This window comes from Calonectris borealis, chromosome 3 (assembly GCF_964195595.1).
Source record: "Calonectris borealis chromosome 3, bCalBor7.hap1.2, whole genome shotgun sequence".
Taxonomy (NCBI): domain Eukaryota; kingdom Metazoa; phylum Chordata; class Aves; order Procellariiformes; family Procellariidae; genus Calonectris; species Calonectris borealis.
The window spans coordinates 76,418,182-76,430,663 of NC_134314.1; the positions used below are offsets into that span (position 1 = coordinate 76,418,182).

Genomic DNA, 12,482 nt, shown 5'->3' on the forward strand with positions numbered 1-12,482 from the left:
AGGAAAAGATATGTGGCAACAGAAGGAGTATAGAAATGGCCAGTTGGTTTATACCATTATTCCATTATCATTCCAATTCATTAAGTGTATGTTAACAGCAGTTCTGGCAAGGTGAATTTCACACAACAGGTTCCACAGAGAAGCTGGGCCCTAACCTATACTATGCTTCTTAGGATATATGACTCTGGACTAATGATTTTGCAAAGTCAAAACTAGACCTATCAGCAGAGATGAGTTTGCTGAAACATACGTTCCCACAGCCACCTGCTTTGCTCATAAGCAACTTGTGCAAGTGCCATAACATTGCTATAATGGCGTTTCTACGAATGTTATGTTGGTCGGGGGGGCACACAAAGGTTGCTCGCGGGAGGGAGGTTTGTCAGGGGAAAAAGTTATATATAACGTCCTTGGCCCAGAAACGGGATATACCAGATAATACTGTTGTACATTAATGAAGCAACATGACAGAAGGAGTTTTGATGAGCAGTAACAAGCTAGGCCAGCAATTAGTGAACCATTTTACTGACGGAAGCCAAGGCATCTCTGATGACCAGTCAAGGTCAGGAAATCGCCCTCAGCTGTCCCACAACGCAGAATAAGCTTTGCCAGCCATGTTGGAGTAGCATCTTACACAACTGGAGGACTGCAGGCTGAAACCAGTGGGAGAGAAACTGAAAAGACTGACTAAGGAGAGAGAAAAGGGTAAATCCATTTATTGTTCTTGGCTGGGGCATATACACCGGTGAGATCCACCCATCCTGGTCAGCATTACCCAGTGCCAAGTGTGGCCTGAGACACGTAGCAGGAAGGTTGTGCTGCTGCAGCTCCTCCACGTTCAGCCCTGTGTTCCTACACCCGCTTCCCCTCTCTGAACGTCAGCATTTTCAAAGCGTCACGTCAGAATGGAGATGTGTGTCTTTCCCTGCTTTTTGCTTTAAGTTACATTAAATTTTTTTCTTAAGTGTCCCAATAGCCACTCACAGCTGCAGCAGATTAACCTCCACACATCCAGATTCATGCTGGATCTGTTCCTGGGACCTTTTTAATATACAACGTCTGTCATCCTTGGTGCTGTGCCCAGAGGAGAGCGAGCATCTCCAGGAAGCACATTAGTCGTGGATCAAGTGTATTTCTCACATTAACTCACGACAGAATTTGCTTTCATGTAGCAACTCCAGAATTTCAGGCGAAGTGGCGCAGCTGTGGAGGGACAGGGAGAAGAGAGAGGCATTATCCATCAATGCATTTTGGCTAAGATTTTCCAGCATGTTTGTAACACTTTCATTGGCCAAGTCCCTTACATGGTTCTGGATGTAGCAGCCTTGCATTTTTATTGGCTTGCAGAAACCACAGATGACCTTTGTATGAAAACAGATAAACATTTGCTTCTTTTGCTCTGTGAGTTATGACACTGTACAGTTCAGCTCTGTCCAGAACTCATTAAATTAATTGTAAATTATAAACTTTTTTTTTCCAGTTGCTCATAATTATCCTAGCATGGTTTTTTTTCAAGCTAATTTTTTTATTCTTGGTCTCTGTCCAAAAACAGAATGGACTGCAACCAGCTGAGTAAGAGCTGCTTCTCGAGAGAGTCATGTATCAAAACCCCCTCTCGCTTTATATATATATTTTTTTTCTACAATATAGACATATCTAGACATATATATTTCTAGTATATATTAACTTAAATACATATGTATTAGAGACATACATGGATGTACTGTCCTGTGCAGAATTAAGCATGTGCAGAACTATATGTCTGTGCTATGAGGAATCTTTAAAAATTATTGCAGAAAAACTGATATGTAATTTGATGAGACAATAAAAATGCCAGGGAAGTTGGTTATAAAACTTCCTCCAAAGTTCTCAGATAGTGTATCTTTGGAAACATGGGCCCTGTCATTGAATTCCTGACTGCACTGATGTGAATAGCAAAGCTCTCCTTGACTTCAAAGAACAAAAAGAGGATTTTTTTTTCCCACAAAGAGTTGACTTTCCACAGTGATTTTTTTTTCTTCATCCACAAAAAAAATGCTCAGTCGTGTTTGGGTTTATTATGACTTTATTAGGACATAAAAATATACGGTATTCAGCAGCCATGCTGAATTTACCTTTAGTCCTTTGGAAAACTAAACCCATATTTGCACAAAGTCACAGCTGATGGCTGGCAGCCTGCTCTTATAAACAAAGTCATGGCATCTTTATAACCATAATACAAGAGAGTCCAAGAACAGTGCAGAAACCCAGCAACCTCCGCCTGCCCCACAAAGGGCTCTGGCATGCAGCAGAAGTGGCAGTGCTTTGAAGAAAACTTCTGGCTCTGGTTACAGAAGAAAAGCAAGAGGGAGTAGAAAGGAAGTTCAAACAAATATGAGGTTTCTCTGACCATTTACAAAGTTTTGTGTTGCTCAGTTATGAAAAAGTCATGCGTAAATACATCCAGCCAAATCTCACTGAAAAACATCTATGCTACCTTACGATACGAAAAAGAAATACAGGGCGAAAGCTTTGGGCATAGCCCTGGCTGAGCTACAAGACCCTTGGACAATGCCTTTGGCTTTACCTGTGTTCTCATCACAGATCTGGATGTTCCCACGTGCTTCTCCATCCTTTCACCCACATCTCCCCACCGGCCGGGATCGTTTCCTTGGGCTTCCACGCCTCCGTGGGCAGCGGGGTGCTGTGGTCATAGAGCGGGGTTTCCTCCTCTCTTTGCTCTCTTAGGCCTCCTCTCAGGAGGGGGGCAATAACTGAGAGTCAAAGCAGCCAGGCTGCTTGAAGTCTTCCTAAAAAGGGTGCGGCAGGTTTAACCCCATGTTTCCCACAGCTGCTTTGAGAGCTGATGGCAACCCCAGCCGCGGCTGCCAGTTCTTGGGCAGTCTCATGGTTTGTCCCTGCCTAAAATCACCTTTGCCTTCTCTTCCTCGTCTTCGTCACCTGCCGAATGAACATATGAACAAAAGGGCTGCCACCTGGCTTGGATATCAAGGTTAAAAAATGCTGGCCAAAGTTAAAACCAGCCTCCATCAACGTGTCCAATCCCTTTTTGGCCCTGCTAATATTCTGGCTCCACAATATTCTATAGCAATGAATTCCAATGTGTAAACACAGGCTGTGTGAAATCCTGCCCTTTTCTGTTATTGTTAAACCTTCTAACTAATGATTTCATCGAGTGCCTCATTGTGACTGTATTGGAGGAAGCTGTGAACAGATTTACTATACTTAGTTGGCAGTATGAGGACCATGAATTCATACTTTGCAGGATTTTTTTCTTCCAGGGTAAAAGCCATGTTCAGCACAGTGCTTTTGTATTTTAAGACCCTCTGAATTTCACCAGTTGAATGTTTTGTAGCACCTAAAGTGCCTCCACAGATCTGCCATTTCTCTCGCTCCTCTTTTCTTCCTGCCCACTGGTGCCACCAGCCATGTTCCCAAGCCCATTGCTTGCTGCTCACCCCCTCTCTCCCTGCTTCCCACAGCCCATCGCTTTGCCCTTCCTGCCATGGTCTCCTCCCCTCTGTCACCACTGGCAGAAGGCAGCTCTGCTCCCAGTGACCCTGACGTGACAACGACCGCTTATTGCCTTCCAAGAAATTCCAGGTCAACCTCTCTCAGTTTACAAAGAGGAAATAATTTTTCTACTCTCAAGTCAAGATTGGGGATTTTTTCTCTGATTTTTGCATGATCATCATTAAGGAAAGCCCACAGCCATCTCCAGTTATAAGCTATTTCCCATATCTGCGCACTGCTCTGGAGTGCTAAAAACAGCAAGCTGGCTCATCAGCACCTTTGCTCACTGGACTGGAATATTGCTGAGCACCGTGTTTACACAGAAACTCTGCCCCAGCACTTGCCTGACCCCCGACAGCTGACTCTGCTGCTTACTTTTCTCCTCAGATCACTATTAGCAATGAGGAGGTCAGCAACCCCTCCTTCCTTGACCTGGTGAGGACTCCCCGGATGAGGAGGATCACGCTCATCCTGATGTATGCCTGGTGAGTGCCCATGTCAGTCCAGCTTGTTACCAGGGCGAGGGGGTTTTGAAGAAAAAATCCCTTGTGACTTTTAGGGTCTTTCAGCTGCTTGTAGTCATTTGTTTGCCTCTCAACTTTTTTTTCCCTTTGCTGTTTAGGTTCACAAGTGCCCTGATCTACCAAGGGCTTGTCATGCGCCTAGGAATTGTTGGAGGAAACCTCTACCTAGACTTCTTCATCTCAGGAGCTGTGGAGCTGCCTGCTGCTCTCCTAATTTTAGTGACAATTGATCGCATTGGCCGGCGCCTTCCCTTTGGGATAGGCAACATTGTGGCGGGAATTGCATGCCTCATTACTGCCTTCTTGCCAGAAGGTAATTCCCTTCCCAAAGTCAGGCTCTTTAGGTCAATGACTTCTCTCTGACACACCTTAAGCAAGGACAGCAGGCAACACAAAACTGTAGATAAAAGTAAAAAGTATCTGGTGATGCAAGCAGCACTGCAGTCATGGAACAACACACCTTATTTGCTTATAGATTGCCCTGGGACATGTAATGGTCGTATCTTTGATGGGTGGTGAGCAACAGCTGGATGTAGTCTTAGGAAAAATGTGTATAAAGGCCCTGTACTGGTTTTGAAGGCAAATGCAAGGGAAGAGTATACAAACATAAAGGGAAAATACATTCCCTGACTTGGAAGACACTTAATGATGTAAGAAATCAGGATTTAGCTGAGTCAGCTTGATGGTCTTCTCATTTGCAAATAAAATGATGCAAACCACAGCACAATGTAGGGGCTGTGGCAGACAACATGGAGATTGTTGTCCTGCCCTCACCCTCCCAGGGGTTTGGACAATGTTAAGGGGTTAGAGGAAAGGTATGGCTTTTGATTAAGTCATTCTTATCTGGTTTCAAGGACAACTAAAAGGTCTGATATTGCACACAGGCTTCCCAGAACTCCCATCTTTTCTTTAAATTGTTTTCCCTCCTGTGTATTTTTTTTTTACCCTGGGGAAGCATTTGGAGGTGCTCTGAAGCGAATGCTACCACATCAGCATGCTTTGCCTTAGCGTAGCTGGGGACCAGCAGCTGAACGGGCATTGGAGAGGCTTATTCCTCCCCAGGGATGTTCCTGTCAGAATAAGGGACAGTTCTGGCCAGCCTTAGAGGTTTTAGTTCCCTAAGTTATATGGTGGGGCAATCATTTTCCTATAGAAGAGCCATGAGAAACTACTTCAAGAGTATGATGTGCCCATGAAAACAGGAAGGTTTGTGGTGAGTGCAAAATGAAATCCTTCAAAGAAGTGTGTCGGTTCACCTCCGTCTCAGTTAGGCTTCCTTTACAGGGATTCCTCCAAAAGCACTTAAAATTAATACCGTATGCTTGAGGAGCTTCACTACTTTAATAGAAGCAGAAGTGATGGGAGAGGGAAATGGAGAGGGAAGATCAACGGTCTGTTCCTGGTGCCAGCACTGGTGGCTGTGTGACCTTGCCCTGGGATGTCACGTTGTCGTCACTTGTTTGCATTCATCAGTTTGACCACTGAAGCCCGTGAGGACTAACTCTGCTGCCCTGGCAGATTTTCCCCAGGTCCCCCTGCTGTGTGCCTCTCAGAAGAGCTACCACATGTCAAGCAGATGCTGGCCGCCCCGTGCTGCTGTGGCAGCTCCCCCGATGCCGGGCATGGCAATTCAGGCACAGAGGGCCTGGTCACCGTGTCATCTGCTGACTTTGCCAGCATCGTTCTCCACCTGTTAAAAAAGTACAAAGGACCTGCTGGGACAGCAGGGATTGGGGACTGTTGATCACCTGGAGCTAGGGCTGTTGCAGGAGGAGGAAACAAAGAGCGGCACTGGGGAATTACTCCTGCAGGACACCTGCCTGTAGCACCTTCATGTATTTTGGGCCACGCCATACACTGAGCATGGTGCAGCAGGTCTGGGGTTAGAGCAGGAGCGTTGTGTGGGGCTGGTATGGCTTGAGCGAGGGGAGAAAGCGGTGGCCGGCAGGATGCTGGTGAAGTGCTGAGAGGACCTTGCCCAGGTGAGGAGAGGACAGCCTGAGGATTAGATACTTGCAGATGGGACGCCTGAGGTCCAAGTCCTGCTTTCAGGAAAGGTCTGTTTATACAGATGGGAAAAGCTGCAGCGGCAGCTTGTGAGTGCTCAGTCATCCTGGGGTGCTCACACAGCTCAAGTCCCCTGGCAGAGGGAGAAGGCACACAGACATCACCCTCACTTTGGGGGTCTAATGGACTGAAGGGGAGCCAGGAAGACAACGTGGATTTGTTTTGTTCTTTCCAGTCTTTGCTTTTCTTACAAGTATTTGAAAACAGAATTTTTCAGGACACAGGCAGTGTCTCGCCACATGGGATGAAATTTGATGGGAGTTTGTTTGGTTGTTTTGGAAGGGAACTAACCCCAAGCATCTCATTTTTTGGTTCAGAGCAAACTTAAATGTTTTCTTGTTCTTCCTATTGAAGTTTTGAGAAAACACAATCACTGCCAGAGCCCTCTCCAGTGGCAGAGCACCCCTTTGTGCCAGGTTCAGGCTTGTTGTTTCACTTGCCTCCCCATCTGCCTGGCCGTGGTTAGACCATACAGGCGACCACCCTCTCCCAAGAGCATTGCAGAAGTGCTTATTGCATTCCTTGTGACGCTCCTCCAGAGGCCACTGCCTCTCCGGAAAGGGCAGTCGGAGTGCTGAGGGGTCCTACACGGCGGGGCGGGATGGCTCTGCCCTGCGGTGCGGCTGCGACCATCGCACGCCCTGCTGATGTACAAGGGCTCCCCACTAATGTATACAGGTCGGTGACTGGGCACCAGAGCCCGAGCGGAGCTGGGAGAGCCGGGCAGAGCCACCGGAGCAGTGTAAGGCCCCTGGGCCGGTCGTGCCAGGTACAAAGACAAGAACCAGGGAAGGGAAGGGGGAGGATGGCCAGGAGTAGCATTATTAGGAGCGTGTCTAATGTGCAATGGCTAGACAAATTGTGAAGTGTAGTTAGCCTAGTCTAGGGAGAATTACTTTACTGTTGCTGCAGATGCATCTTTAGAGGTAGCTTCTTTGTGGTCAGAAGGTTTTGGGAGGTGACTCAATGGTGTTTCTTACAGCATAACATCCCTATATAAATAAATGCTCCTTTCCAGAGCACAATCTGGACATGGTCATGGAAGCTTTTAACATCTGTTCCCCCCATGCTGTTATGCCCCACCAGAATCTTGAATCAATCGATTGGAAGTGACTTCTGATTCTCCACAGCAGCCTCGCATGATGCTGGAAAGCAATAAATGCCAGTATAGATTGATATCTACAGCAGTGGCCTTTCAGTCTGATTTGCACTGATCCAGTGTTTCCGTGACGTAGCTTCTGCTGACAGAGCCTGGGGCTCTCAGAAACACTCTGCTGGTGCAGCAAAGCACACTTCACCCTGGTTTCTTTTTGAATGAACAGATATCCCATGGCTCAAAACGACGGTTGCCACGCTGGGAAGACTGTGCATCACGATAGCTTTTGAAATCGTCTATCTTGTGAACATTGAATTGTACCCTACGACGCTGAGGTACGTCGAAAGCTCCCAGGAATCTTTCAACTTTTCCCTCTGCTTTTCCCCATTCCCTGTTTCACCATTTTTTAGTAAAATTCGGTTTTCTCCGGAGTTCCCTAATGAATAGCCGCTGCTCAGTGTCGATAATAGGTAATTTTGAAGCTAAGTCTACATTCTGCTCCTTAAGCTGCTGGTTCATCTGTTTGGTAGCGGCTCTCAAATATCTGGCACTATTTTTCTTTTGCAGAAACTTTGGTGTTTCCCTGTGCTCGAGTTTGTGTGACCTAGGTGGGATCATAGCCCCATTCCTGCTTTTCCGATTAGCAGCCATTTGGTTGGAGCTACCTCTAATTATTTTCAGTAAGACTTGATTTAAAATGTACTTTTGGTTTAAATATCCTCCTCCTAACAGAGCTTTTCTTTTGCGGCAAAAGTGTAGTGTGTGGCCTCATCTGCCCCTCAGACCAGCCCCTCTCAACCTTCATGCCTACAACAAGAGGCTGAATGGCAAATGGGTGAAATGTAGGTGATTTCACGGCGTGCTGTGGAAGAGCTCAGGTCTGTTTGGGTGACTTGGCTGAAGGAGCATAAAAGAAACTATGTGAGGTGCTTTAACACTGAGAAATCTTACAGTTAAGTTCTGTAACTGCAGAGAAATAAGCTTAATTTCTCATTAGTAGAGGTTGATGTCCTTTAAAAAATATTTGGTTTGGGTTTTTTGGTATATACAGTTATGACTATGGATGTTGTATTAACCATAACTACTTATTCCTGTCAAACTCTTTTCCTCAGTTGCATTTTGGAAAAAATGAACCCTGTGGATTAATTCTGTGGGAAAAAATTAGTTATTTCTAACAAGGAAGCGGGAGTCTGTGGCTAAACCAGACTTCCAGAAGATACATGTGACTGGGAAAAAAGCAAAAGGGATATGATAGAATAAGAAGGGAAACTGGTGCTAATTAAAATTTTAGCTTGAAAACAAAAATGGAAAGACAAGAGACATTTTAAAAACTTACCATTATTCCAAGAATAGACATATATAGAAGTACTGTTCACATTATCTAATTCTGAAATTCTTCTGTTGCTGAATTGAGTAAACAGCTACAGAATCAGAGAGGAACAGAGAGGACTGTGCAACAGTCAGGGATTTTACTTGTAGCTCCAGCCCTTCTATTTTTGACTTATTACATTCTTTAAATTATATCTATGCAGGAAATTATTCCAAAATAACCATTCTTGATGAACTATTTCAGGGTGGCTCTCTATCTGAATGCTCTTTCCCAAGGATTAATTTTTATTCTGAATCACATAATCTACTTTGGCCATGGATACACGAAGAGAGTATTTCAGGAAAATCTCAAGAAACACAGATGCATCTACATGATAGAGCCCCTTGAACAAAGGCAGATTTGTCTTACGTGAGAAATACCTTCCTGGTTCCAGCGCAATTTGTATGCACTTGCCCATGTGCAGTGATCTCAGGTTTTTGACTTCTGAAGTTTCCCTTTTGGGGCAATTCAGGCTGCAAATGAACCCCTAGCCCTCAAGTTTTTTTGTAATAGGTTAAATTAATGCAGCATAAACATGTTTGATAAGAGTAGGGTAATCAGAAATAGCTGTTGCACTTTAAAAATCTCATTGTAATCTTAATCTGAATAAACTTTCCTCAGTGGATAAATCCTGAAAATAAGAAAAGTAACAATTTTCTTATTGCTTTTGTATTTCTTCAATGTCTGTTGTAGGTATTCTCGCAGTTGTCTGTGGGCTCCTAGTATTGCTTTTACCAGAGACAAAGGGAATCTCATTACCAGAGACAGTGGAAGATGTAGAGCAGCTTTCGAGGTATGATATGTATGTATTTTCTTACATTTACTTGGATGAGGTTTCCTGAGGGTGTTCTCCTCCAACCTTGTCAGCTGTCATAAATTATTGATGTTTTCCAAGTGTCAAAGTAAATTCCCTAGTCAGGTTGATGTTATGAGCAGATGGTATTTTCCTCAATAGAAATGTGAAATTTTCAATACTACTGAAGCGGGCTGTCAAAAAAAAGCATGGGGATAGAATCTGTGTTTTTCTCATAGAGACACAAAGTTGTCTTGTGCACCTCTAGAAGCAAGAAGTAATAGTGTGCAAGAGTGATACTGCAAAGTGTAGCCTGCAACTCTCCGCTCAAGAAAACCAGCCATTGCCTCAATCAAAGCATCCTGTGAGGAAGGGCCCTTGATCATGGGAGCGTTTCCACAATTTGTGAAGTCATTGAAAAGTCGCATACAAGATGAATTTATAGCTGAAGAGTTGTAGGCACAGCTTTCCCACTCCTGGCACATGGCGAGCCAGGCTCTTCACTGCACTGCAGGTGTGCAGGGAACATTTATACCTTGGCTTGCTTGGCAGTAAATTTCTTGAGGAGTTAGTGCTATACATTAATGTTTCAAACAGTGACTTTGGATATTACATCAATAACTTTTGCCCGCTTCAATGCACAAACTAAAGAAAGAGGAAATTTTCTAAGCAGAAAGTAAATGTTTCAGTACTGCAGCTTGGACCACAACTTGGACTACATCTTTTCTTGTGTCTTTCACCCTTATACCCCTCTTCCCTTCTGTTTCTTCAGTGATTTTGGTAAATGTGGCAAGAAACGGAAACACCAGGACACCAACTCTTATATTTGACTGAAGGACGGCACTGAGCAAAGAACCGTACTCCCATACTGGGAATTTGTTCTCCACCTGCCACTACTTCAAAATTTGCTGCAGAGTATGGATTAAACTCCATGTCCTTCTTCTAAGCATAAGGACGTTTAAAACAAGCAGTGTATTTTTTCTATAAATATGGAATAAAATCATTTTTTCTGAGTATGCTGTTTGCAGGAAGGGAGCACTCTGTGGTTCTTGGTATGGAACACAATAGCTTAAAAAAGATGCACTATCCAGCTCAGTGAGCTCTTATTTATTTCTTTATATATTTGAGCCATTTGTTTATTTCTATTGTTAGCATATACCTTTGGGTGTGGAGGGTTGGAAATGGTACTGCTTGTTTAAGATTTGGATGACTTTGGGGAAGAGAGGCTGAGTATTTCAACCCGTTCTCCTCTGCCCCTGGAGAATCTGGACAAACAGAAGATCTGATGGCTCGGGAATGAGGATGCTGATCAGGGTGGTCCTTTCTCTGGTCAGGAGGGATGGGAATCAGGAGACCCTCGTCCTTATCTGCTCCTCTCCCCCAGCGAGCCTCTGCCACAAAAGCCCTGCTTCCCTCCCTGCTCAAGGGCTTTCTGAAATGTGGCAGCAGTCCTCCTCCTCTCCTTCCCAGGGCTTTATGTAGGTGTCATATCCTACACGGGACTGTGTAGGATATGTGATTAGCTCTGCAGGTCAGATCATCCTGCTGCCCATCAGTGCCTCCCCCAGACCCAGCTGGGGTTCATGTGCCACCCCATTGTCCTGTCCCCTGGCCAGGGACCCCCGTGTTTCCTGATGGAAGGGCTTCTGCCTGCTCTCCCCTGTCAGGTGCTTTTCCAACCCTCTCTTTCAAGAGCTGATCTTTTTCCTTCTAAAACATGCTCTCTGCCCAGCCCTACAAACAAAATTCCTTCTTCCTGACCACTGCCAAGGTGACCCCCAATTTCTGTCTTTCGTCCATTATTATTATTTGTCATCTTTCTATCTTGGGGATAAATTATTTGGGTTGTTGACAGGGATGTTAAGCTGTCTTGGGAAGATGAGCAGGCATGAGACAAGAGCTTTGGTTATGGAGGGAAGTGTTAACTGGTCCTGGTTGTTTCAAACTGACATGTAGCAGAATAGCTTGAATCTGTGGCTCTGCAAGCAGATAGCAGGGACAGCCTGCCTTCCCTTTCAGTTGTATGACCTTCTTCATCAAGCACTGGGTCCTGGCCACTGACAGGTAAATAATACACTCCTTACAGCAAAGGTCTTGAGAAGATGTGATGTTCAAAAGGTATCCTGTTACTAACAGAATTGAATAAACAAAAGAAAAGAAAGCCAATGATCTCTTGGGGTGGCCTTATAAGCTCAGAAAATAACATATTTGGCATGAGCAAATACAGGACTGAGTTTTGAAGGTTCATACCAGAAATGAGTAGTGCTAACATTACAGTCAGTGCAGCTGAATGACTACTGCTCCAGTCTCACCATCTTAAAAGCACATATAGGCAGGTGCCTGCACAGGGGGATTTCCTATGGTGAGGAGTATACCATGCATTTCAACTGTTCCTGACTCTCCCTGCCTTTTCCCAGCAACTGCCCATACCACCAATCCTGCTGGAGGAAAACTGGACCTTTACTAATGATCTCAGCCTAATGTTTGCATACTTTGAGCAGTTAGTGATAAAGGGCTGTCTTTCAAGGCTGTTTCTATCTTCCTCTGAGGCATAGTTAAAGGTCAATGGGATGCTTAAGAAAAGTCAGTAGTGACTGAAAGATATGAAACTAAGTGAGCATCTCATAATGTATCTGGCTAATTGGCAATATCTAGAAGACAGCCCAAAACTGGAGCTACTGCTGCAGGGAGAAAACTCCTCCTACACCAACGCGGTCTTCTGCAGATAGGTGTAAACTCCCTGGGGCTGGCTGGCAGAGACCAGCCCTGAACTGGGAGCTGTGGGCTTGCACTGGCTGTGCCGTGTCTCAGCAGAGGGTGGGAGCGCAGGCACCCGGCCGCAGAGCTCAGCCCTGCCTTCCTCGCACCCTGCCAGCCCGCACCGCAGGCACGGCCCTCAGAGGGCGATCAGATGTGATGCTGTATGAACTGAGCCTCTCTCTTCCTTTTAATGTTTCTTCTTTGTGAATTTTAATTTTTTTAAATCAGTTTCTTAAACACCACAGCAGTCTGAGAAGGACTGTGGAGATTGTTTAAAGCTACGCTTGCTAAAGAAATGTCAATATTATTTGCCAGCTGCTGCTGTTTGTGGACAGCTAAAATGTGCTGAGAAGTGAGAGACAC

The 12,482-nt window shown here is 45.0% G+C and overlaps 1 protein-coding gene across 1 annotated transcript in view; it reads left to right on the forward strand.

The window, feature by feature from the left end:
* SLC22A3 (solute carrier family 22 member 3) overlaps positions 1-10,375 on the forward strand; it is a 31,838-nt gene extending 21,463 nt beyond the window's left edge. Inside the window, exons 6-11 of the mRNA XM_075146276.1 lie at positions 3,898-3,995; positions 4,133-4,347; positions 7,424-7,532; positions 7,765-7,877; positions 9,260-9,359; positions 10,132-10,375. Coding sequence (XP_075002377.1) covers positions 3,898-3,995; positions 4,133-4,347; positions 7,424-7,532; positions 7,765-7,877; positions 9,260-9,359; positions 10,132-10,189 — 693 coding nt within the window. The 3' untranslated portion in view covers positions 10,190-10,375. The remainder of the gene's footprint in view (positions 1-3,897; positions 3,996-4,132; positions 4,348-7,423; positions 7,533-7,764; positions 7,878-9,259; positions 9,360-10,131) is intronic.
* The last annotated feature ends 2,107 nt before the right edge of the window (positions 10,376-12,482 follow it).